General features: G+C 49.9%; 1 protein-coding gene across 6 annotated transcripts in view; it reads left to right on the top strand.

Annotated features, from left to right (window-relative positions):
* Window positions 1-27,209, top strand: part of PSD3 (pleckstrin and Sec7 domain containing 3) — a 136,472-nt gene that overhangs the window by 60,538 nt on the left and 48,725 nt on the right. For 2 of the 6 annotated variants that reach the window (XM_074994603.1, XM_074994606.1), the window contains 2 exons: window positions 2,035-2,093; window positions 6,070-6,159. In XM_074994603.1, coding sequence (XP_074850704.1) covers window positions 2,035-2,093; window positions 6,070-6,159 — 149 coding nt within the window. Of the gene's footprint in view, window positions 1-2,034; window positions 2,094-6,069; window positions 6,160-8,754; window positions 8,913-23,085; window positions 24,559-25,187; window positions 25,362-27,209 lie in introns of those variants that run through there. The other 4 variants (XR_012645610.1, XR_012645609.1, XM_074994605.1 and 1 more) reach the window with 4 other exon arrangements.

The raw sequence follows: 27,209 nt of genomic DNA, 5'->3' as shown, positions 1-27,209 counted from the left end.
AGCCTCTTCGGGCGTAATCCTGCAAAAGGGTTCAGCACATAGACAGTCCCACTGGCTTCAACATGACAGTTTCTTTCCATAGAAGCCTGCGCTTGGATGGACCATTCATACAGTTCAGTGCCTTCTGCACCGTGCACCACCCAGACCTCCCGCAGAACATGGAATTGCTAATTTCCTCATTTTTTATGATGTTCCTCAGTGACTGCTCGGTCGGGAGCGACGAGTGTGGCTTCACGGCTCCCTGGGGTTACGACCTCCCGCTTTACAGAGGGCGGGACTGAGGCGCGGAGGGAGATGAAGGCCGGTATTTTCAAGTGCTGACTGGTGTGGGGTGAGCAGTGAGAGACACGGGGGGCTTGCGAGCACCCCCGCCTCCGGTCGACTTCAGCTGGGTCACTGGGCCATCGGCACGTCGGAGGAGCTGGCCCCAGATGGCCCAGAAAATGAGGAAACTCATAATTAGGAAGCTGCTTTTGCAGATGTTGGCCTGCGTGACTTTCCCGATGCCCCATGATCAGCCAGTGGCTGAGCCAGAGACAGAACTCATTTTTTAACGGCGCCTAGTTCAGTGCTGGGAAAGAACCTCGTCCTCGGGATCCCTGCTGCTCTGACCACACAACGTGCCACAGGCTGCAGCTTCTTTTGGGCCCTGGGGGTGCCCTGCAGTGTTTGAGCACTTGGGTGGGCCGCCCAGGGGAGATTGAGGTGCCGCCCAGCTGATTATCAGAGCTCCCAGCGCTGCCCCCAGCCAGCAGCCTGTTTCTGTGGGTGGTACACATAACAAAATTTATTCCACCCAGGCATGGAAAAAAATAGAGGGATTCCTGGTACCCAGTCCCCCCTCTGTGCCCCAGGCCCCACCCACCCCGATCTCTTCCTCCAAACCCCATCCCAGTTCCACCTGTTCCCACCCCTGCTCTGCCTCAGGCCCCACCTTCGCCCACCCCCTTGCTCCAGCCCTGTTCCACTCGGGCCATGCCCCCACCCCTCCCCTTCTCCCAAGCCCTCCCCCCCAGGCGCCCTTTCCTAGTCCCTCTCCACCCCTGCCTCTCCTCTTCCTAGTTCTGTCCCACTCCTCACCAGCGAACGGCTGACTGCGGCCGGCGGGAGGCTCTGGGAGGAAGAGGGAGGAGTTTATCATGGGCCAGGTGCTGGCGGATAGCAGGAGGAGTGGTCAGCACAGACGCTGGCAGATGGGAGGCTCTTGCACGGCTGGAGAGCAGCTGGTTGCCAGTAGCTGCTGAGCACCCACAAATTCTTTTCCATGGGCTCTCCTGTCCTGAAGCAACCAGAGCTGGTGCCCCTGCAACTTGCAGCTTCTGCAGCCTACGAGGCTGGGGTCCTGCAGTCAGAGGGACCCCTCATCCCAATGTTATCAGGACTGTCACACCACTGCCCGGCATGTGCAGGAAACCCGGGGTCTCTGGGGCAAATAGTCAGTTACCCGGTCATTCAGGGCTGTGTTTGTAGAAGACCAGACATACTGACCGAGAGGGGCTGTAACATCCCCGGGCTGAGAGGCCAGGGGGCTCCCAGGCAGGGGGCAGCGTATTTATTCTTTCTGTTCCACTCTGACAAGGGAAAAAAGAAAGAAGCGATTCCCTCTGGTGTGCTGAGCCAAGCTGGGCAGCCAGCGAGTGTGGTTTCAGATCTCCTCGGCCTTGTCCTCGAAGCAGCAAGACAGTTTGCTCAGGGGATCAGAGGAGATAAACGGAGCTCTGCCCAGTGACTTTGCTTGGATTTCCCGGCATTGTCCTGTGCCGTTTGGATGAGCAGATTTCCCCTACAGGCACTTTCAGCTGGAGAGGAACAGTCCTCTTGCAACCCATGGTGCTCTCCAATACGCCGTCCTGGGCAGGGGGAGTTCGTGTTACCGGGTCCCAGTGTTATCGGGACCCTCCTGATCGGAGGGAGATTGTTTTATATGAGCAGCAAAGACCCCCCACCGCCACCCTGAGAACCACGTGCTCCGGTGCCACCCCGGCTGTCTGGCGGCCCTGTTCGTGCGTAACATTTGCTCTGTTTCTTTCCCAGATGGAGTCCATTGCCTCACGTGTGCCGTGATGCTGCTGAACACCGACCTGCACGGCCATGTGAGTGCCCTCGTTCCCACGCCCCTCAAACCTGAGCTGTTAGGAAGTGGCACTCGCTGCGGCCCAGCCCTGTAGGGGCTCCGTGTTGTGCCTGGCACGCCTCCTTTGGAACAGGGCCGCCGCTGGCTGCACAAGGCGAATGGGCGGCTTTGCTTGCCCGCGGCCTTGCATGCCGCTGCAGTCCCGGTGCTCGGGTGCAGCAGACTCCATCCCTCGCTCTCTCGGGTGGTCTCGCTCTGTGGCCATGCAGCCTCCTGGGGCAGGTGTCTGCTTGTGCCCTGTTGGTGCACAAACGGGCCAGCTCTGACAGGGTAGGGAGGGTGAGACTCCCTGACAACTGTAAGAGCGCGAGAGAGCCTAGCCACAATTTCCAGCCCCTTTGTGTTCAGTGCCATTCCGCTCGTGACCACCAGGTGGCAAAAAACGACTGGCGTTTGCACGAGTTACCCTTGTGCTGGGAGACCGTTCCAGACAGCCGCTGGGCCCTGCAGGTTAAACTTAACCCAAGCATGCAGACTGTACCGCAGCCATCCCAGAGGAGGGAGACTCTGGGCTCCGAGGCTGAGAAGTGGGGTGAATGGAGGAGCACCAGCAAAAACTGGTTTGAGGCTGTAGTTCTAATCTGTATTTGAGAAAAGGTAGTTACAGTGCCAGGAGGCCTGCATTAAAGCACCGCACACTGGGTTCTCAAAGGCAGGGGCAATTCCAGCTGGAGCTGGGGGGACGTGGCTCTTCCCAGAAAGGGGGCTGCCTGTTGTACTTCAGTTTGTGTCCAAGCGACTTCGAGAAGTGGCAGCTAAGACTTCCAGAGGTGTGGAAGGGACTTGGGCAGCCATGTCGCGTTCGTTTTCATGGGCAGGAGGAGGGCAACGGTTCTCAACGGCTTTGCAGATGTCAGCCTGCAGGTTTTGTCAGGGAGAAGAAAATACAAATAAACTCTACTCCCAGAGGGCCCCACGCTGCCACCCTCTCATGTTAAGCACAGGCCCCTACTGCTCAGGGTCTCATTGCAGTTGATGGCACATCCCAGGGAATAAGGTAGTACTAACCATGAATAAAGATGCGGACCCCTGCCCCGGAGTTGCCCGTTTCTTTAGCACCCCGTTTAGCTGGAGATTCTCCCTCCCTCGACGCTGGTGCTGAGGCGAAGATCATTTGGTTAGTTGTAAGACCGTGTAACTTTGCAGATTTCTGCAGTGGGTGGTTATTGCCATGGTGTCACAGAGCAGCCGCCACAATAAATAACAGACCCCTGCGCCCAGTTCTCTTTCCTCCTCCTCCTTCCTCGGCCTCTTCTAATCTTCTGTTTCTGTTTTGGATTTTCCTTGGAGGTGGTAAGTTAAGTGTTAATCAGTTTGAACGCTGCCTCTTGGGCGCCTGTTTTTCTCTCTGTATTGTAATGCACCAACCAGGCGGCCCGACTCTGCTGTGCAGTCACGCTTGCTAAAGAAGTGAAGGAATAGAGCTACTGAACCCCCTTTATTTGTGCTTGTGTTGCTGCAGGTCAGACTCTTTCCATGTACTGGCTGGAAAAGAGTATCTCAGAGGGAGCTAGGTGGTTATTATGGGCAGCAAGACCCACTTCAGGTGGGGAAATGAATTGCACACTTCAAGGGTCTGATGTGTACAGTTTTGGAAGCTTAATGAAAACAGGAGTTCGGGCCAGGCTGTGGGGCGGTGTAGGCCAGGGACATCTCTCTGATGGCACAGTTCCATCCTGGTCGACCCTTTGCTCTGCGAGAAGTGGGGCGCGACAGATTGCTGGCTTGTACAGGGGTAGAGTGCAGCAGTGCCTCGTTGGGTCAGCGTGTCTGGCTGGCGCGATGGGGGTGCAGTCATGGCTCCATCCGCTCCTCTCCCTTCCCTGCGTTTGTGCTCTGGTGAGAAGTAACAGGCACCAAAACCCTTAATGTCCATAACAGAGTTCCTGCCAATTTTTTCCACTCATGAGAAGAATAAATTTTGTTGGGCGCGCCCAGGCGCATGAGGGTGTACACCACCCTACAAACATGCTGGTGGCTGGGGGCACTCTGCTTACCAGCTGAGCAGCACCTGAATCTCAGCTGGGCGGCCACTTACAGGGAACCCTGTCCGTAACTTGTATAGTGGTTGGAGCTCCCTGAATCTGTCAGGGTCTGTCTGCATAGCAGAGTTACCCTGGGTTCTTTCTCACATGTCCCTAACCCAGCACCTGTCCACACATGCAGCCCCCTCATCAGTCCAGGCTGGCTGGTTCATCTGGGCTATAGGCTAGAGCGTCTTTAACCCAGGCTGGTAACCTGCCCCCTCAGCAGTGAGTGATCCAGCATCTTCCCACGAGTCCCCCTTGTGCCTGGATGGATGCAGCTCACTGGGGAAGAACACCAGGATGGCTCAGCTTTCTGCAGCCCTCGGAGTCCTAGGCTCCGCCCAGAGAGCACCGAGCAGATTGCAGCACCGTGACTTGCTGGGGGCTTCGCAGTGTTGCTGCTCACAGCATGGCCAGGCTAACTTAGGTGATCAAACACTGGGGCTGATCACCTGCGTGCAAATGAGACAACAGGTTGAACCCCTCTAGTCTGGCACTCTCTTTTCCAGCAGCATCCGTAATCAGGCATGATTTGAGTAAGCCAGATGACCACTTACCATAGGTGTGGCCAAGTTTCCCACCGTGGCCCCATACGGTTTGTTTCCAGCCTCCAGTCCAGGCTCTGTGTTCTGTGCTGTCATTTAGCTGTAATTTACCCTTAAACGTCTTCTAAAAGCCTAGGAAGCAGTGGACGTGTTGGTAATGTGCTAGACAATATTGACCCCCCAGAGTCTGGCAAATTCCCTAGTTCAGCACCAGTCAGGTCTGGAGGGTGCTGGACTAGAGAGGTGCAACCTGTATAAACTGAAAGAATGGATTAGAAACGCCAGTGCAGCCCCAACCTCGGGGAATCACTAGAAGTTGGGGTTCCAAGCAGGTGTAATTCAGGGCTTTATTTTCCAGTACAGGGGTTTTTGTCAGCCTGGTGGAAGACGTTTTTCCCAGCTAGCCTGCTTCCGGCCTGCAGCTTTGGCAACAGGGCTCCAGCTTTGTACAAAGTCAGATCTTAAAGTTCTGTGAACACAGCCCTATTCTGTGTTAAAGGCTCGGAGAGCTGTGGCTGAAGAACACCGTGCAACTGCTAGGAAACACCACCACCATCTCCATCCTCATGATAAGGTTTTTTAGTTAGGTACCACATAACACCCATTGTTTGAATGGGAGGCCGGGCTATTAATACACGTTTGCAGGGGACTTTCCAGTTGCGGCCACACAGGCACGCTTGCACTGATGTCTGTGTGATTCTGGGAATGCTTCTCCACCTGACCTGCTGGGGAACCAACGAAAGAAGGAGATGCTACCCACCCAGACTCGGTTGACTTAGGCCAGGGGTCTGCAATCTGCAGTTCCGGAGCCGCATGCAGCTCTTTCAGGACTTCTCTGTGGCTCCTGACGCTAGAATTACAAAGTAAAAAAAAAAAGCCTCCTGAGTATTTTCAATCACCGGTGAATGTCTGAAAGCCCAAAAATGAACAATTCAGATCTAAATAGCAGATGATGGGTGATCTCAAAACGTTGGATGGCTCCCCCAGTGTCTTCCAGAGAGAGACGGTTCGGGAGTGGAAGTCAGGAAGACAGTGGTACAAACACACATGTAAAGTGCAAGGAAACAGAATATGTACAGAGTTTGTGAACGTTCTGCAGTAAACATGTAGCGCATCACAAATCATTGTGTGTGCACTGTTCTTAAAAACAGGGGTTACCAAATGTCTGGTTTGATGGTATTTATTAAGGACCATCTCGTGTTCACATGCATTGAGGCTCTTGCATAACTGAGTTTTTTACCAGATTGGAAAAGAATGGGCTCTTCTTGCTATTTTGGTTGCAGGCCCCTGACTTAGGCCTAGCCGTCGCTGAAGAGCAGCACCCATTGTATGTTTCCATAATGTATCTTGCGGTGTCTTCCAGAATATCGGAAAAAAGATGACCTGCCAAGAGTTCATTGCCAACCTCCAGGGGATGAACGAAGGCAAAGATTTCCCAAGGGGATTGCTGAAGGTAAGGGATGAATTTAGTGGGTGGCTTTAAAATAAGAGATTTGGTTTTGCCTTCACTGTCTGGCTCCTGAGTCCCAGTTAAAAAGACCTCAGTGCATATTGGATTCCTGGTGGTCAGTCATGATGGTGGTGAACTGGCTTTTCTTTTCCTCTGCTCCCATAGTACACAAAAATATTCACTCCTGCAAAGTCCGCTGAGGACCTTTGCAGTACACAAAGGTAAGCATGTGCATTAGACTCTGAGAGTTTTTAATAAAAAAGAGACAAAGGTGTGGCCCAGTCTGTGCGTGCTTTGTAATGATAAGAACAGGCACAAAGCCGGCCGGTTATTGCAACTGAATATGTGAAGAGGGAACCCTGAATTGCGTATTATAAAAGTTTTCTATAGCGCTTGGGAAGAGGCGCTTGGCGGCTTTCGCATTGAAGCAGAAGCAATCATTCCAGATTAGAATGCATTGTACTGCTTTTCTTCAGGGTTGGTGCATAGATGTTAGGCACGTCTTTAAATCTGAATAACGGCAGAAAGCCCGAGATGGCTGCATCTCATTTTCATAGCGCTAATAGTGGGAAATAGTTCTTTTCCTTTGTCTGGTTGTTGGCTTGATACATCAGGCTGTGTGAAGGGAGACAAGCGTATACACTCAAGTTCATGAATAGTTCAGGAATGGGAAAATGCAAAATCTTGTTGTACCTGACGCAAAGTCTGCTGAAGTCAGTGGAGAGATTCCCATTGTCTTCAGAGGGTTTTGGGTTAGGTCCCAAGTGAAATGCAAGGTGCAGCCCCAGTGTTCTCTCGAATAGTGTCCATCCATGTGCAGAATAAATTCTGTGGGCGCTAATCAGCTGGGCGGTATGTGTCTCTCTCTGGGGCGGCCGCCCAAGCACTCAGCTCACAGGGAACGTTGCCTAGTACATAGTGCAGGGTTGTAGGCCTTTACATTTTTGTGGTTGCTCTTGTACATCTGGCTCCATTGCCTAAATTTAAGCTCCCGTCTGGAAAAACTGAAAACCTGGGCCTGGATTGTTAATACTGAAGCACGGCTGAAAGGTCAATTCATTTCTACTACTGCCGTGGAGAGGCATCGGGGGATCCCTTTGCAGAATGACTAACGGTCCTTATTGACCAGTACTCAAGTGCTGCCTTTAAATAGCCTGTTTAGCATAGGAAAGGCAGATTTATCATCCTGCCATTATCTTCTGCCGTTAGAACTGTCTTCGTTGTCCTAGATTTGCTATGAAGGCCCTTTAGCACTGACTTTAAAGCTACCTATAGCTATAAGCCTGGCATAGCTGGCTCTGGGCCAGCCCAAACTATCCCAGAATAGGGCTTGGAGCCCATTGTTTTGGAGGCTAAAGAAGGCATGGCCGGAATGCACGACTCTCCATCAGTCCCTGCATTGTCTCAGTTTCTGCCAGATGCTCTCATTTGTGTGGATGGCTAATTTCAAACACCCACCCTGCCCCCGCCCCAGGATCCAAGGAGAAGAGGCAGAAAAGTGGCTTTTAGAGCTACTGTTGCCTGATCTGCAGTTCGGCTGAGATTTGCTCTAGCCCAGCTGAGGTTTTCTCTTGTTGTTTTAATTAGGAAATCTGAATGTACCGAAAAGCAGCAGCATTGTTTTTCAGTAGCTGTCTTACTGGTGTTCTGCAACCAATCTCTTAGCATCCCCCCAACAGGCTTTATGCTTAGAAATTCAAATCAGACCCAGAGGCCTTCATTCAGCCAGGTGTTTTTCAACTGTCCCACTTAGAAAGAAAGCAAATTCAGCGTCCATTTGGAACCCCCGAAAACCAGTGCCTGTTCAGGCGTCCTTGACTTCGCCGTGCCTGTTCGCCTTGTACCGAGTCCACAAAGTGGCCCGATGTCACAGCAGAAAATGTACCGGCGAACAAGACGCCCACAGCTTGAGTTCATGAATAGTTCAGGAATGGGAAAATGTGAAATATTGTTGTACCTGACGCAAAGTCTACTGAAGTCAGTGGAGAGATTCCCATTGTCTTCAGAGGGTTTTGGGTTAGGTCCCAAGTGAAATGCAGGACCGCGGGGGTTAGGGAGAGAACCAGACCTCTGCGCGTCCCAATTCTTTCTCCCTGGCAAGAGAGGCATTTCTGTTACACGGGGGTGGGCTAAGGTTCGTACTTTGCTTTGTTGTAGGCTTGTGGGCTTTAGGGAGAGAGAAAATCACTTAAATCCTCAGAAACCAGCTAGTTCTCAGGCAAGGGGGTCCTGACGGATGCCGCAAGTGGTGTCTGAATTGCTCTGGCCAGGGAGAGCCATGGTTAGTGAAGAGCTGCAGGTACTGTTCTCCTGCCTGGTATCTGAAACAACCAAAGGCCAAGGGAAGGTGAACTCTGTCCTCCGGGTTTGTTCACTCCATCCCATCGATTTCAGGGCCACTGGCTCAGTGCATTTACTTTGTGTGGCTTTGAAGTAGCACAGTTTTGGTGTGCTGGCACCAAGCTTGCCGGTTTGTATGAAGTAGAGTGGGCCGGGAGCTTATAATCCTCTCTTCCTTATCAGCTTCAGACGATCTCGGTCGGCTGTGAGACCCTGACTCCCTCTCCTCTCGCAAGAGCCATCTCTTTGTTTTAGCAGGTTTCTCGTCTGATGCCGGTGCTTGCTTGTATAGCACGGAGCTTTCTGCTCAGGGCTCGGCGTCTTTGATACCACTCCAGGAGCGCCGATTTTATTCTTGCTGGAATTTGAAATGAGAAATCCAGCTCAGAACTCCAGCGCCATGTGTCTTCCTGCAAATTTGCTGGCTCTGAATGAATACAGCTTCACTCTGATATCTCTGTCTGTGATCTATTCCCCCACCCCGCTTTGTCAGATCTGAGGTTATTTTCTTTAATATTGAAAACCGGAGAGGCAAGTAAGCCTACCTAAGTGAGATTAAAAGCTTGGTTCCCTGGGGGATTGGATTGCAGTATTTGTCCAATCAATACTTCACTGGCAAGGAGAGATGATTGGCTTGCTTTTTATTCCACCCTAGCTGCAGTAAAACTGCCTGTCACACACCCCGTGAAGCTGCCATCAGTTACTAATACACTATAGAAACAGAGATCCAGCTACTCCGTCTTGTTTACACTCAGGCCCTAGGGCCTGATTCCCCCCTCCTTTGCACAGATATAAATCAGGAAGAACTCGACTGACATCTGTGGTGTTAACTGGTGTAAGAGAGGGAAACCCGAGGCCTGTTAAATCGAAGCAGAGTTTGAATTTTTTTTGGCACTGGAGCGTGTTTTTTTAAATCCCAGCCTTTGATTCTGACCTTACATGTGCCAGCCACACCAGGGATTTTGGGTTGTATCAGTCTCTGATCAGACAGGTCCTGATGGCAGTGTTTCACTTTCAGCTCCTTCAAATAGTACATTTTTGTAGAAAAATTCTTTGCTCCTTGAAAGCCTAATAAAGCCCTGCAAGGCATATGAAAGGTCAGCGACGACTGTATCTATATAGCCTCGTGGAGCTGCCTTGTTCACTTCTAAAGCAAATCTGGAATCAGACAGCTTTGTAAATTTACACCGGGGGACCCGCGGCAGATTTTCAATCAGCGGAAGAACCCAGGGGAGCCAGCTGCACTGGAGGCTTGTCACAGCAAATACGGCTGGAATTCGGGTTAGTTACTGTACGAGCGAGTGTTTCTGGGTTTGGGGGAGGGTTGGGGATTGAGGAACCTAACAGTAAAATTGAGAAATTAGGCAACAAGGAGGCAGATGAAATTCACCAGGGGCCACTGAAAGTGAATGAGCAGGAGAAAATTGAGAGCCGGTCTCAAACTAAAGGGGTTGGGGCAGGGTGGTCTCTACAGAAGAGTTGAGAACTGCTGGGCTAGATAATAGATGTAATTTACTTCAGGGCCTGCCCTATTCTTCTGTAGCCCACACTGCCTCTACACTGTATGACCCCTTTGACTTCACTAGAGTTCTTGTGGACTTTGACTGGCATGGGTGAGCCCTGTATGTCTTTGGAAGGTTCTAGGTATTCACAAAGTGAACATGATGTCCAGCCTTATGCCGTGAGACGTGATCGGGGCATGACCCAGCAAATATTTGGATCTTCACTAAATCAGTGGTTCTCTGCATCCTCACCAGAGGTACCGCCGGGTCACCACAGCTCCAGAAAGATGTCCCAGGTCTGGCAAAGGGTTCTAGCAGGACCATTAGGGTGAGCTGTGGGATGTAGTGTACAAGGGGCTGTTCTTGCCTCACAAAGGGGAGAGCGGAACGATCAGCACTCTTTTAATTTAGAAAAGAGGAGAGTTAGAGGAAATGGAAGGCAAAATATTAGCCCTGCTCATTCTGGCAAATGGCTCAGATTTCCAAAGGGCATAATCCGGAGTAGAGTTGACCTGTCAAATTCAAGGGCAGTAAACTAATAAGATTTGAAAAGGAAAAGTTGCACATGTGAGAATATCCTGTGTTCCCATCTGTGGGGGAGCCTGCACGGCCCTGTCTTGACTGAAGTACAAGCCTGTGATGAGGCCTGGGTAAAGTCTGGGCGATCTACGCACGCAGACAGGGCCTAAAGCAGAAAGGTGGCTTCCAGCGGCTGAGGCAGTGCGGCCGAGTATGCCTACAAGCAGCGCAAAACAACATGCTGTGCGGGAAATTTCCAGTCAGAGACATTCAAAAGTTCACCAGCCAGAAAAGCGTTCGCCACAGCCAGGGCAAAGCACTCAGCGAAAACACCGTCGGTACAGAGGCAGAGCCGTTTAGTGTAGGGACCAGGACGTTAGAATAGCTATAAAGTGCAGTTCGTCACGCTTGTAAACAACCAGGTCGAGCACAGGATGTATCGGCAGCAGCGAGGTGGTCGCTGGGAGGGAATGAGCAAGCTGCCCCCGCATAGCGAGCTCCCGGCAACAACTCAAAGGAGGAGAACCTTTCAGACTGGCGATACATCACGAGTGCCTCAATGCCTGGGGAAGAGAGAGGCCACGACCTCCTGCCTGGCATTGTACGTCTGTGACCTGTCTGGTGCACGCGCACAGATGTTTTGGTAGCATTGATTATTAGGCTTGTCGTCAGAGGGTAGTCGAGTGAATAGCCCTGGTGTTTTCTGGCTCCTTTCGGACCCGCTAACTGGAGCACACGACACCATCCCAAGATACAGGGCTTGATGTGGGAGCAGCTGGGTGGGAGTCCCTGGCTTATCAGGCAGGAGTTCTGGCCAGGAATGTAAAATCCTGCTTCAGTAGTTTACTGGTTATCGTATTAAACAAGGGAGCTGCCCCTCACCCCAGCTGGGGGCTGCTGTGGTGGGGCTGAAGCATCTCCTGCCCATGGTGCTTCTGAGGCCCCCATGGACCAGGGCTGCTCTGGCCATACTGCAGTCCCCCACTACCTGCTCCAGCCCCTTCAGGTTAGCTGCAGCCAGGAAGCCTCATCCCATTAAGGCTCTTTAATGCAGGCCTGTTGATGGGGGCAGTTGCTCACAGGCCCAGTGATCCAGTGGGTCCCAGAGCTCCAGCTGCCCATGGCTATCAAGCAGCAGGCCCAGCACCACAGTCCAGGTGGTGCTGAGGGCTGACTGTCCTGGCCCTGCCCTTTCTGCCTTTGTCCTCACCCCTTCTGGGAGCAGAGTTGCCCCCCTCACCCCAGGGCTCACTGCAGTGGTGGGCACTGTTGTTTTAGTGTTCAGCAAGAACGCTCCAGTACTGAGCCAAGGTCACCCACCCCTGCCTGAAGGGCACCGTGCAGTCCTTGCTTGCTTTGGCCTCATAGGTACAGCATCCCTCGAGAGCCGCGGCCCTGTGTTGCTAGTGAGTTACTCCTGAGTTGGTGAAGGACAAAGCTGCAACGCTCCGTCTTACTACGGGAGTCCTGAAGCGGGCTGTCCCCCAGCAGGCTGGCCAGGGCAGTGATGTTTCCCCAGTGCATACAGAATGGAGATCTACCTGCCTGTCTCATGGGGCTGGAAGGGACCTTCAGAGGTCATTGAGTCCAGTCCCCTGCATTCACAGCAGGGCCTCTCACCAGCCCTGACAGATTTGTATAATCTATTTGCCCCAGACCCCTAACTGGCCCCCTCAAGGATTGAACTCACAACCCTGAGTTTAGCAGATGGCCTGGTTGTGGAGTTGCTACAGGCTTGTTGTATGACTGGCAGGTGCTGATGGGAGGTTAGAGTCCTGTGCGCTAGGGTGACTGTACCAAAAGGAGAGGACAATGTATGGTGGTACAGACTAGCTGGTTAGAACTCTCCTTAGGAAACGTCCCATGGGGGCAGGAGTCAAATCCAACTTGAAGATTAGGACACGTAAGGCCCAATTTTCAAAGCCATTTTGAGCACCTGCTCATCTCCCACAGAGGCACCTCAGCAAAGGGGCCACATTTTTGCATGGGAGCTTGTAGGTTCTGACTTCTTGAAAATCTGAACCTTAGTTTCTGATATGAATCCTTAATCTGACTCTTTGGAGTCGATGGAAGCTGTAAGGCAGTGTGTATCTCATCTTGTTGTTAGTCTTTTGCAGTTAGTTTGGGGTTTACTTCTGTTTGCCTCTTGCCTTTCTGTCTAGTGTGAGTTCTCCCCACCCCCTACACCTCCAAAGCAAACTCTTGATTAGAAAGAGATTCCCGGCATCCTGTTTGTTCCAGTCCAGTCATTTCAGATGCCTAATGGAAATAGGGGGCGAATTTAAAGTAGCTTAGTTGTTCCTCATTTACCCAGAGGAAATCATGCTGATCCCGCTGATGTGTGCTCATTAATTGCTTTCCTTTGTGTCCTCCGCACACCTTTTCATTTGTGTACAGCATGGGTTCTCCCCTAAGGGGTTGTAACCGCCCCGCTGCCGCAGAATGGAAAGGGGAGTGAGAAGGGATTCCTGGGGAGGGGACAGCAGGGAAAGGCTATGCACCACTGATTGATGGTATTAATCCCTTGAGTGCTTTTATCGATATGGTCTTGCAAATGGGGATAGCAAAAGCATGGACATTAAAAAATATATATATAGAAGTCTGTTCAATGTGGGATCAAGAATTTAGAGACTGTTTTACCAAAAGAACCCAAATCGAAACAAAATAAAAACAAAAAACCTGACACACACACACACACACACACAAAAAACCTGACACACACACACACACACACACACACACACACACACACACACACACACACACACACACACACACACACACACAACAAAAGGGGAAAAAGGAAGGCAGCCTTGCTGCAGTCTGTTTTAGTATTTTCCTCAGTAGGGGTGAAATTTGCAAGCTGTTGTCTGGAGCCCTTTCTAATGTATTTAAATATGAAAAAAAACCCACTTGGCCCAAACCATTCAGGTTATCAAGGTAATGCCAAACGGAAAACCACAGAGCCCAGGAAATGCAGCGTAAAGGCATCTCTCTGCATACAAGCATCATCCCACACAGCCATGTGCTGCCTAGGGTTACTATATACAAGAGAAGATGCCTCTGAGAGGGAGTGTATCTGTATCAGTATCGACCAACTCACGTTGCAATAATGTGCTCTAGTATTATAGTATAGCGGTTAGATACTAATACAGACACGCTCCCTCTCAGGAAGGTCCTCTTTTTTGAAAGGTCAAATACGGTAACCCTAGTTCTGCCCATTCCCCTAACAGATTAACCTGGCTCAAGCCCAGTCACAGAGGTCACCCAGACCTCCTTAATTCTGCCCACATTCTGTTACCAGTGCTCCTGTGGGATTAATCTCTTTTCCCCATTGCTCGTGGTTATGAGCGTTGTGGATTACCTGTTAGGTGCCAAAGCCAGTTAAGGCAAACCTGTTTATCATGCAGAACTGTGAATATGACGTGGATTGTTATAATGGACATGCACTGCTAATTAGCTTCTCTAGTCAGTGAGATTCTGATACCTTTCCACCCAGTAAAGCTGTACACCTGCTGGAACACAGACATGAGAAGGGGCATTAAGAGATACTGTGTATTAGCCTTGTCGGTGTCGTGTTATTGTTAAGGTGGATGATTGGGACATAATGAAAAGTTCTACTACCGTGCTTTATTTCTGGATTCCAGGCTTTTGAGTCAAACCACGTAAGCAGAAAACTCTTAATATCTGTATCCTTCTCCAAAGACAGATAAGCCCTAGTGTTTTGTCTGGGAAATCAACACGAGCTAGCAGCAGAAGTCTGGTTCTGCATGCCAGCGTTATGCCTCTGAATAGAGGGAGATGATGCTTTTTTGAACCGTGACAAAGCACTCCAGAGACAGACCCTTTAATGGGTGTTTGGAAACATATGCGCTCTTCTTCTGCGCTTCAGGGTGGATAGAGCATTGGCCTGGGAACTGGAAGACATGGGCTTTCTTCCTGACTGTACCAGTGGCGTGGCCTTCATCCCTCTGTGCTGGTCTGCATCTTTAGCTAATGATGCTGTGAACTCTGCGGGGAAGAAACTCTTTATCCCTGCAGGTGTATACAGTACCTAGTAAAACAGGGCCCCGATTTTTACGCAGACATCCAGGTGGCAGGGAATGAGGGCAAGTCGCTTGAGACTCCAGGGTTAGCAGCAGCTGTGTAGTTTAGTACCAGTCTCTGAGAGATTGTTTGGGGCTTTGTTTTCATCCACGAAGGCAAAGTCTCCATAATGTATTGTCTGTGGGCAGTTCATTGAAAAGAATGGACTCTTTAAAGTAGGAACAATCAGTTTGTTCGTCCTGTTAAATTAATAAAAGCTGTCAAGTTAAAATCTGACTCATTAACTGAAATGTTTAGCAGCTCTGGAAGATGAACACGTAAGTACTGAGCTTTCCATCTAGCCTCTAAATCGTCAAGATTGTCAGTTTGAAAAATAGATGCAGTACTGTTCAGAAATGGCGAGGACTGTGACTTTAAAATCACAAGCCTTGGCTCCGTCAGAGTCGGGAAATCTCTAATACAATGCCACACATACATTTCGGTCCTTCTGACATATTACTCCCACCTCCACGTGGGAAGAAAATAAATTCTGAAAAACATTCTTTGATCTTCCACCCCCTGATCTGCTAGAAATCTAAGTTCTGTACTGCAGCTCAGGGAAAGGGGGAGTAGAAATATAATGCATACCGTATTTTTCAAAAACTCAGTTTCAGTTGGTTTCCAGAATTACTTTCGGGTAAGGCCTCCGTTAGGCATCGTGCTTTTAGAATGACATTGGGACACTCTCTGTAACCGACACAGACTCTTTGCCTTTCAGGCAAGAACATCGTGTTGCAGTGTGAATGTGGATGTTTTTCTTTGGTGCTTGATGTGAAACAGAACACTGACTTTTCTTTCAAGATCCTATTACCCGAGGGTAAGGTATTAATAAGAGATTAGTAAATACTAAGTACACTCGTCCCTCATTTAACGAGCACTTTACTTACAAGTACTCATTAAAACGGGGGAGAGAGATACTTACCAATGTTCGTAGATGGGTGCACTTGCCCTGCTAATACGAGCTAGCCGCTGGGTCCCCAGTGGGGGGCAGAGAGACCAGCAGCCCTGCAGCTGGCTCTGCTCCAACTGGTGGGGGCGGGGCACGCAGCGAGAGTCCGGCTGCCCCGTGACTGGCTCCACTCAAGCCGCAGGGTCCCTGGCGCGGGGGCAGGGGGGTGCGGGTTGGTGAGAGTGGCAGCCCGGCTGCTGGAGCCCAGCCAGCCTGTGGGGTCCCTGGCGGTGGGGGTGAGGAAATCCGCAGCCCCCGCCCAGTCCCAACATTCCTCCAGCCCACAGCTCCCCACACAGCTCCCCTTGCCTGCTCCCAACACCCCCCATATCCTGTTCCGTTCCAAACCCCCCGCATCCCCCACAGGTACCTCTGGTGCAGCCAGGAGGAGCAAGCCGCCACCTCCTCCACCTGAGCCACCAAAAGGTTTTAACCCTCCCTCCCACTCATGGCCCCAAACTGCCCCCAGCCTTTAACCCCCTCCCAACCCCGGGTTCACTTACTTTTCAAAAGCAGCTCCACCTGCTGCCACTCCCAGCACTAGGAACCAATCAGAGTCTTTTACACGTATGTTAATAGGAATTTAGTGTCCCTCTTCCGAGCGTTCGCCTACGAGCAAAAAGTTAGGAACCAGTTGTGCTCGTATAGCGAGGGATGAGTGTAGTAAATACTAACGTAGCAATGGGCAACCTAGGCTAATGAGTGGCCCTCCTCCCTCTCAGTGGGCCCGAAGATTGCCGTAACCAAGACGATCTCCCAGGATCATGGAGTTGTGTTCGCTGCGGTTGTTTACCTTGAATTTGCAGGGCGCACCGCCGGAACCATTGCAGCAGTTTGACTGCAGAGGGAGCGCGTGGCTCTCACAATGTTGTGTGCATCCTGCTTGCAGCTCGCTCCCTGGGCGCTTCAGGTGCTTGTTGCTTTAGGAAACTAGGGAAACTAGGCAGATGGAAACCAGTGGAATCTGGCAGCCATGGGCAACAGACAAGAAAATGCCTCCTGGACCACATGTGGATGCCTGATGGGCCGCAGGTAGCCAGCCTACCATTGCACGAAGCGGGCGTCCGCTCTGCATTCTAAGCCCAGAGCTGTGGAGACCTGGGCTTCTGGACTCGGTGTTTCTCAGCCTGTGCTAGCATGTCCAGACTGCATTGCAGTGCTGTGTTTAAAGGTGCTGGACCCGGGTCTCACAGCTGTGCTCAAAAGCCCATTGTGCAGACCTTCTGACTTGAGCCTGCAGCTGGAACTGCGCCCCCACTGCAGAATGAACAGCCCTGGCTCTGGCTCACACCAAAGTAGGGTTGTATGTGCTCGCTGACCTGAGTCAGACAGTCCGTGTGTGGACGGACGCAGGGCTTGGGCTCAAACAGGGTCAGAGCTTGGGCTTAGAGTGCAGTGGAGACGTGCCCGAAGGGGCTGGTTCTGGCCTCGCTGGAACGTGGGAGCCATGAGGAGCTGCAGGGGCTGGGGTAAAGTTCTCCAAGCACTGGAGCAGTATAGATCTGACATCACTGCCCCATGCCACTTCCACAGGCCCAGGGTTTGGGGAGTATGCTGGAGGCAGGGCCAGGAAGAGGGAGGAGCGTGGCAGAGGGATGTGTCCCTGGCCAGGAGCTCCACTGGGCATCCTGAGCAGTCTCCAGGCAGCCCTGGTGAGATCACTGTACAGCTGCCTAATGTTATTTGCTCTGAGCTGCTCTAACTTAAACCACAGACTATCTTTGCTCCCTGGGCTTTGTCTTCCTTCCCGTGCTGCGCCTTGTAGGAGGCAGAGCTCCGAATGCAATGCAGGACACCCACATACAGCCCAGGCCTTTGTTCGAGTAGCCTTGATTTCTTGGCTTGGGCTCAGCTGTGTGAATCAGGGGCTGGCGTACACACTCGTAAGTGCACAGCTGAGTGAAGGCTGCGTGAGGAGCGTCTCATCCGGGCTGATCAGGCTTTATCGATGTGGGGAGCATCTGTTGCAGGTGCAGAGTCAAGGTTGTCCCTGAAGTAGGCAGAGAGATTTTTCCCCGTGTTTATGTAGATGTGTGATTCATCAGTGAATTCTGACACCAGCCCCGCTCTCGCCTCCGGGGCTTTTTTTGATGGATGGGTTCAGTGGTATGTCACCTTTTCATTGCCATTTGGCCACTTGATTGCTAACCAAATAACGTTTTTGGATGTTAAATGGGTATGTTGATAATTTGCAAATGGAAATCTCAGTTAATGCATAACTCTATTTGTCTGTGTGGGCAGGGGACCGAAGAGACTGCAGTTATTAAAATCAGTCCTGTAGCAACTGGAGCCAGTTCCCTTGCAGGTTTTCCCTGTTTTGGTTTAAATAAAACAGAGTGTGGCCCCCAGTATGACGGTAGCATGGGCTGAGGGAAGAGTCTGGCGGGAAAGTGAAGTGTCCTCATTCCCCAGTTCTGTTTCTAGCAGTGGTAAGGGGGATGTGCAGAGTGATTTTTGCAGCATTTCTTTGGTATCCCTGAAATTGCAGTTGCTGCAAAGGAGTTTTTCGTTCCCTTAGCAGTCCCCATGATTAATAACATGATGCTTCATTTCAGCCACGACTTATTTTGGCTTGAGATGGAGTGTCTCCCTCTGTCTTCCCTTCTTCCCCCAGCAAAAAGGAAAAAAAATAGAAGGTTGAAGGATAAGGCCTGATTCTCACTCCCATACTACTATGCTGACTTAAATCCATTCACTGATGTAAAGCACAGGGCATCAGTGGGCTCAGAGACAGCTCTGTGGACCTGTGGGAATCTTCATTGAGGTCCGATACCTGTACATCCTCCGTTCTAATTGAGGCGAACACAGCATTCTTGACTCTCCCATGCAGAAGTTTTGTTCTAGACTTCTGTGGGGATAGGATTAGTCCCAGCATTTCTGTGAATGTCTTGTCTTGTATAGTGTGTTGTGGTCAACAGAGATTAGACGGCTAGTATGAAGACGGCATAGCTAGATAACATCAGGAAGCTCGATGGATATCCATCCTCCTCCCACCATGCATGAAACATGCTGATATCCTGTTACACCATCTCTTCATCTTTGCCTTTACCTGACTGCTTGGGCGTGTAGAAGACAAAAGTAGTTGTGGTCAGGTATCCGTGACGGCTGTGTACGTGGTCGACCGAGACATTAAGATTTAATTGAGGTTGTTAACCTGACTGGTCAACAGACCTCAGAAATCATTGTATTAAATATCTCTGTAATATCAGCTCTCTGAAGACATCTGATTGCTGATCACCTTTTAGTGGCTATGTTTAAGAAGAGATAAATTATATATTCTTCATTAATGCCATAGAACCCACTTGAACTGCGTCTGTTTGGATTGTGGATTCTCTTTGTTTAAGAGGGAGGAAGGTTTTCCTCTGGTGAATACACAGATTCACTTAATGTCTGATGAAGTGGGTCTGTCCCACGAAAGCTCATCACCGAGTAAATCGTTTTGGTAGTCTTTAAAGTGCTACATTTCTGCTGTTTTGCTTTGTTGGAGTACAGACTCACGCGGCCACGTCTCTGTTACTTAATATTGTTGGTTTTTTCGGTGTCCTAACAGTTATGCTGCATTTGGTCTCAGGGAGTGGGTTGGGATTTTTTTTAACAACCGTCTACTTGTTGTCACTAGTGTCAGGCCTGAGCGGTGCTCAGTGGGGTCTTAGCCTTTCATAGATAGTAAAACTCTTTTTCAAATAATAGGAGATGCTTTGGCCAAGTCGACATTAAAAAATGAAGTCAACTTAAATTATGTCATTCTACAGCCACTGCAGTTATTAAATCGGTTTGGATTGTCCACACTAGCTACTTCTGCTGGACTGTGCACCCTCACCAGGAGCATTTGCACCGACCTACCTGTCAGCGTGGAGCCCAGTATGGCCAGAGAGCGTAAGAACAGCCATATGGGTCAGACCGAAGGTCTATCTAGCCCAGTTTTACTGTGTGCTGACAGTGGCCAATGCCAGGTGCCCCAGATGGAGTGAACAGAATGGGTAATCACCAAGTGATCCATCTCCTGTTGCCCATTCCCAGCTTCTGGTTAATAGAGGCTAGGGACACCATTCCTACCCATCCTGGCTAATAGCAATTGAGGGACCTGTCTTCCATGAATTTATCTAGCTCTTTATAAAATCCTGTTAAAGTCCTGGTCTTCACAGCCTCATCTAGCAAGGAGTTCTACAGGTTGATCATGCATTGCTTGAAGAAACACTTCCTTTTGTTTGTTTTAAACCTGCTACCTATTAATTTCCTAGCTCTTGTGTTATGGGAAAAAGTAAATAACTTTTCCTTATTTACTTTCTCCATACCAGTCATGATTTTATAGACCTCTGTCATATTCCCCTCAGTCTTCTCTTTTCTAAGCTGAAAATTCCCAGTCATATTAATCTCTCCTCATATAGCGGCTATTCCATACCCCTAATAATTTTTTGACCATTTCTGAACTTTTTCCAATGCTGAACTATCTTTTTTGAGATGAGGTGACCACATCTGTATTCCAGTGGTGGGTGCACCATGAATTGGTATAGACGTGACTTAAACCCTTGTGCTCTGGGTGCTGCATGGGCCATCTACAAGTCTCCTTCACTTCACTCTGTCTTGGGACAAAACTTCTTGTTGACCCCAGGAGTACCCCAGTTTTTGTCCTTCAATCGCAGTAGATCTTCTCCATGTTGTCCAGTGTCTTCCTCTTTTGCATTTCCTTGCAGGTTCCATGTGAGAGCTTGATGGACTCTGTTGGATGGTGGCTTTCTGAGACTGTGGCCTGGCCATCCCCACTTTCTTCTTTTGATTTGAACGTCAAGTGGTTCTTGTCATTCTGTGTTCCAAAGCTCCTCCTTTGTGACCAAGTCTTGTCATTTATCTGAAGGGTGTACCTCAGGCATCTGTTTATGAATGTCTGTAGCTTGTGATTTGAAGACATTTTAGTATGCCAGGACTTGCATGCATACAAGAGCACACTTCACGTTTGTGTTGACAATCCACAGTTTCGTCTTCGCAGATTTTTCGCGATCTCCGTATGGCAAGAAGAGTCTTAAATGCAGCTGTTGCTTTCCCTGTTCTGGCATTGATATCATAGTCTGTTCCTCCGTCTCTGCTCATAATACTCCCCAAGTAGGAAAACTGCTCCTCATCTTTCAGGTCATCCCCTCCCAGTGCAATAGTGGTGGTGTTGGACTTGTTGATCCTCATTGTCTTGGTCTTCTCCTTGTTGATATTCAGTCCAGTTATTGACGCAGAGCCAATAAAATATTGTATGGCTACATCTACACTAGGCAAGGGAAGTTGACCACAGATACACAATTCTAGCTACAGCAGTTGCATAGCTAGAATTCACATATCTGTGTTTGGCTAACTTGGCCATCTCTACTGGGGAAGATCAACAGGAAGTTTCTCCCATTGACCTCCCTTATTCCTCATGTTGTGCGGCGAGTGAGGGGTCAACTGTGACCCCTGAGAAGTTGATTTCACTTGTCCTTACTAGATGCACGAAATTGAACACTAGATGATTGACCCTGACTGGGTCGATCTTCCAGGGTAGTGTAGCCTAAGTCTTATTCTCTATCCCCCTTTTAATTGTATTTGCTTTTTTGACTGCTGCTGCACACTGAATGGATGTTTTCAGAGAACTATCCACAACTACTCCAAGATCTCTTTCTTGAGTGGTAACTGCTAATTTAGTCACCATTATTTTAAACATATTGTTGGGATTATGTTTTCTAATGGGCATTACTTTTTCATTTATCAACATTAAAATTCATCTGCCATTTGGTTGCCCGGTCACCTAGTTTTGTGAAATACTTTTGAATCTCTTCGCAATCTGCTTTGGACTTAACTGTCTTAAGCAGTTTAGTATCATCTGCAAATTTTGCCACCTCCCTGTTTACCCCTTTCTCGAGGTCATTCATGAATATATTGAAACGGGTCGGTTTCAGTACGAACCCCTGTGGGACACCATTAGTTACCTCTCCATTCTGAAAACTGACCATTTATTCTTACCCTTTGTTTCCTATCTTTTAACCAATTATCAGTCCATGCGAGGACCTTCCCTCTTACCCCATGACTGCTTGCTTTGGTTAAGAGCCTTTGGTGAGGAGCCTTGTCACAGGCTTTCTGGAAATACAAGTCCACTGGATTTCCACTTGCTTGTCGATCCTATTGAAGAATTCTGGTCGACCGGTGAGGCATGAGTTAGTTTAGGGTTAGCAACTGCTTTACATCAGCCTAACTCAGTGGCGTAAACCAGGCCACTGATCATGCATCACAAAGCCCATGTTGAATGTGTCTTCCAGTACCATCAGGTAGGGCTTTCGTGCTCACATCACCATCTGATATTTTGAACTAAAATAAATTGCATTAATTGCATCTCCCCAGAGTTTCCAGGTCCATGCTCGTTAATTTCTTCCTTCTACTGTTTTTTATTTACACAGCAGTTGCACCTGGCAGCACCAATCAGGAATCCGAGCCCAACAGTGTGACATGCTGTATAGATGGTTCTCCCTGCCCTGAGGACCCCACAATCTAGGTGATGACAGAATGCAGGTGGATGATATCAGGAAAGGCAGCAAATCACTGTACAGTGAGCCCAGGGCTCAGTTTGCCCCCTGCCTAGGCTGTGTGGCGTGCTGGAAATCTGTAGGCATCGTGGCACAGGCCTTAGGGCGGAATTATGAAAACAGCAAGGTGGTGACATTTGGACCAAAATTTTTAAAAGCGCCTTCCCAGTTTGGGTGCCCAAACAGAGACTGCTAGGGCCTGATTTCCAGAGGTGATGCTTTACAGCCTCCAGAGACAGGACCGGAGCCTTTCTAGCTCCACCGGCGTCACCAGTTTTATACCAGCAGTAGATCTGTCCCACGGACTTTTCTTTCCTTGAAGGATCTTTTTAACTGAGCCACGTTCTGTCTCTCTGACCTGCCTGGAGCTCTTTGAGGGGAAGTTTGCTGCATCATACGACAGATTTCCGCAGTCAGTCCGTGATAGAGTCAGATGGCAAAATATCTGCAAGCATAAATCAATAGTCTGATGCATATTTTAATCTCTGAACTATTAGGCTGCTGCTAACGTACGTGGGGGACGGGAAGCAGGGCAATGGCTGTTGTTCATATGGCACATTACAGGGGTATACCTTTGTAGGTAGGTCTCTTTTGGAGATTAAAGAGGAGTGAGCATAAGGAAAGCTGTATGCCCTCTCTGCTGTGAGCCTGGCATTACAGAATACAGTGTGAGGTGACGTAGGGTGCGTCTACGCTACTGGGAAGATTTTCCTGGCCAGGGTCGATTTTCCAGGGTTTGATTTCATGCACCTGGTAGAAATGTGCAAAATCAAACTGTCAGAGGTCAACAGTCGACCCCTGTACTCCTCAATATCCGGAGGGGTAAGGGTGGTCGACGGGAGAGTTTCTCCTGTTGACTTCCCTCCATGTTAGATGGCCGGGTCAGTTGATTGTAGTCCTCAGTTATAGCTACACAGCTGCCATAGCTAGATTTGCATATCTGCAATTGACTTAATGCTCTCGTGCTGACCAAGCCTTACTCATTTCTCAGGGGCACCCCAGCAAGTGGAAAAGATGCCTTTCCTAACGGAAAGTGTGTTTTAGACAAATCCTTAACACCCCATGAAGAAGGCAGGTGCTAACAAGTAAGGAAGGCTTAGCAGTGTCCACGGCCGTGGTGATTTCCACTGTTTCCAGCCAGGGCACGTGGGAGTGAACAGACCTGGCTGGTGGCCATGACGGGGGAGATTTTGCCAGCAAGCAGAATGGACCTATGGCTGTTGTAGCAGAAGTCTGGTGCGCCCATCGTGCTGCTGGTATGCTGACGGTACCAGTGCTGTCTGTTGGAACCTGGTGACACCTCTTCAGGCGCAGGATGGAAGGCAGGAACTGCATACAGGCCTGATTTGTTTATTTCCTGTGTCAGAAGTGTCCAATCTACCGGAGCGATCAGCACTTCCTAAGAACCCTTGGCCTAGCCTGAGCACAGCAATGCTGTCTGGATGCTCCCCGGCTGAAAGCGTCTCACATGGCCAGCTAACCCAGCTCTCTGCCACCTGAGGATTTTCCTGCTCCTGAGGGAATCTCACTGGTGAGGTTGTCTGGCCTGCATAGTGCAGGGGATCAGACTAGATGATTTAATTAGCTCTGGCCTTGGACACTATGGATCTGCAACTGCTTGACAGCCAGTGTGTGTATCACGGTGGGTAAAGGCCATCACAGAGGACAGCAGTACAACAGGCAGGCCCTGGTGTGTTTGCATGCTCAGCCTAGGGCAGCTGGGCCTTGCATCAGCTGTCGTTCATTGCTGTTCATGTGGGTACCATCTCACCTGGCTTCAGGGCTGTGTTGCCATCATCTGCTCCTCTTCCCTGCCTGTACTGGCTGCCTACCTGTTCCATCCTGTTTCAGCAGCTGCCACTACCTCTGTGCCATGCATAGCAGAGAGCGCTCGCCCCGAGCTGGTTGCTATGGTGATGTGCAATCTGCTGCGTTCTGGGTCTCCGGAAGCCAGAAATGATGGTGCTTTTGCAGCACTTCGCTAACCAGCTCCTCTCCCGGGCTGGGAGCATCCACCCGGTCTGGAACCGCACTCACTGATTGGGTGACATTTGCTGCTGCATAGAGGCTGACATAAGGGCTGCAGATCACTTAAGCCCTCCTGGTGGGGTCTGAGTGGAGTGGTGCCTGGATTTGTGCGGGGGCTGCAAATTGCCCTCAGGTTGGTGACCAGAGTGAGTGTGCTGGCCTGACAGGGAGCAGGAATGTTTCCTTTGTCTGTATGTCCTTCACTGCCAAGGGGAGACTCCGGCCTTGGGCACCTATTCCCACCTCTGCCACTGATTGACTGGGTGCCCTTGGACAATCCCTTGCCCTTCCCTCCCCTCAATTTTACCCCCGGGAGGGCACCTGGCAGGACAGGAAACTCTTCCATCTCCAGCATTCTATCATCTGGAACTGACAGATAACCGACATTTTAACCATTTAGTTCTGTGTTCCATAAGTACGGTGAACGTAAATACAGTGCAAGTAAATACAGCAAACAGAGGATGAGTTTACAGTGTACAGTACTACTGTTGTTGGCAAATAAAGAACTCTGCACACTGTTTTGTTTCTTAATATCTAATCTTCTTTTTCTTTAGTGTTCTGCATTGCTAGGTACTCCTCTCTATTATCCAGTATGTTTGAATATCCAGCAACCTCCCAGTCCCGGCAATGCTGGATATGAAAGAGTTTACTGTACTTGCGTCACAGTGTTGTGAGAGGCACTAAGCGTTATTACTGCCCATAAAGGGCAGAGAGCATCGGGGGTGTCTTTATTTTTCTGCAGCTCTGGGATTGGTTTTGTGCTGTGCTGGAATCCATCAGCTTTTTTCACTCGTGAAACCCAGTGCCTGACAGGTTACCGAAGGCTTTTATTTGTGGGGTCTTTATTTCAGTGAAAACATTAATGAGGGAGGCCTGACATCACAGGAATGAAGGGGCTGCTCTCGGAATTGAGAATGAATTGCTTTGCTTGGCCTGTAGCCATTTGTTCCAGGAGCTGGGAGCCACCGCTTGGTGTTTTTGCCTGTGGCAGTGCATGTCTGGGGAGGGGGAGTGGATGCTGAAGAAGGAAGGAGAGCAGGGGTGGAGTTTCTGTCTTTTTTTCAGGGCTGATGACGTGAGCAGTGCTTGGAACAATCAGGCTGGCTCCAAACAGTGTAGTTGAAGATGCTGAAGGAGACAGCTGGGTGCATTTTAAGCAAACACTGATCGCTGCAGCTTAGGTTCCACAGACAGTCCTTACAGATTGGTCTGCAGCCTTACTACCCTGCCCTGGTCTGGGACGGGCCGTTCTCTCTCCTTTCCCCCACACCCTCACTCTTGGAAATGATTGGAGTTAATAGCGTGCAGAGCACCAGCAAGGTCCGAGTGAGAGCCACAGGTTCCGTGAAGTACTCCCGAGAAGACTCGCTCTGGCAACAGTCCCACCGGTCAAAGTCTATGAAAATCTCCAACTCTTCTGAGTTTTCTGCTAAAGACAGCAAGGTAAAAACAATGCACGATATCTCCGTCCGCTGTGAATTGGGAGAAAATTTTGTACGGATGGTCTGGGGAGAAGGGAAGGGCTCTGGGTTGTCTCTAGCGATGACAGAATTACTGTGAAATCAGGAGAGAGCTGTTGGTTTCAGAAGATACAGAAGGTAAAGAGGGTTGGTTGCTATAGCTCAGATTTAAGAAGGGTGCCCTGGCTTGAAGCTTGATGCAACAGTAAACACTGAAAACTTGCTAGCTGGAATGCTAATGGGAGCTCTGCTCCCGGGAGAGCTGCCTGCATTCGCAGAATCTCGCTGGTGTGGAAATTTTAATTTCTAGAGAATTAGTCACATGGATTTCTTTAAACTCTGATTCCCCCTCCCCTCTTTAAAAGGCTCCGCTTTTGTCGATGTGGGAGTTAGATAAAAATCTCATCCCACTTGCGCCGCATGATTCAACAGCCCCATGCAATATTTATTGGGAGGGCTCCACTGCACAGTTGTAGGGATGTATTTTTTGTTGTTTGCTTAACACGGATATAAGCAGCTGCTCTGGGAGCTGGGCTGAGTGTGCTCTGAGGTGGCAGAGCTTGGGTGCTGCTGTTTGTAGGCAAACACACATTGTATGCAGGTTGGCGCTTGCCTCATTCTACTGCTCTGTGTGTTGCCATTCTCACGTGCTGGGCACCACCAGTGGGGGCTGGTGCTCCGCACCACCCCAGCACCTCGCAGCATCTGGCCCTGTATGAGTGAGATGCTTTACATGGTTAACCAGTTCCCCTCTGCCTTCCCTTCTACCACACGCAGATTATAACACAAACATCTAGTAGCTACTCACTCCGGAATGTTAAAGCACGGTAAGGCCAGGGTGGTTTGAAACACACACGCAGCCCTGCATTTCCTTTAATGCCAGAGACCTACTGCATCTGGTTGTTCAAACCCCAGGCACATCCGTGCAGAAGTTACATTTCTGCAGGCTCTCCTGAAGCAGTGTCCAGAAGAAACCATCCGTTCTCTCCGCAGATGCTCTTTGCTTTGTCCAGGTTACATACCCATGGTTTATCCTCTGTGTGGTGTTCAGTGAAGACCTCACGCTCTTAGCCCGGGAGCCAGGCAAACTTTTTCAAAGGTTTTACTTCACAATTCCAGTAAAATTGCTTTTGGGAAGGACCTGTGTTCAGCGTAACTAACGCAACGTGACCATGGTTGGTACAAGGAGATAACATGGTAGGGCTTCCTGGAGATTGCTGGTGTAGTGTCACAGAATCGTAGAGTGTACGTCTGGAAGAGGCAAGCTACTGCAGTTCCCATGACGGTGAGGCAAGATTAAATATATGGAAGCTGTCCCTGGCAGCTATTTCTCTGGCTATTCCGTCTCCCTCTCTGACAAGCGACTGAGTAAGGAATAGACCTTCAAGCACTTCACGGCCCAGATTCCGCAAACATTTTGCATGTAATTATGTCTTGGTGTGGGAGTAATTTGAGTGAATTCACTGGGACGATTCATTTGCATAAAGCTACTCCATGCACATGCGTAGGGAGGACTCGTGGTTTGCTGGGTGGGTCGCTGGATGGAGACTCAGGGGACCTTATATTCTTGCCTCGGCCTCTGACCTGCTGTGTAACCTTGAGCCATTCTCTTCACCCTTCTGTGCCT

This window comes from Carettochelys insculpta, chromosome 5 (genome assembly GCF_033958435.1).
Source record: "Carettochelys insculpta isolate YL-2023 chromosome 5, ASM3395843v1, whole genome shotgun sequence".
NCBI classification, from domain to species: Eukaryota; Metazoa; Chordata; order Testudines; family Carettochelyidae; genus Carettochelys; species Carettochelys insculpta.
Note: the sequence above shows the minus strand (reverse complement) of the source record. Positions and strands in the feature narration are given on the sequence as shown.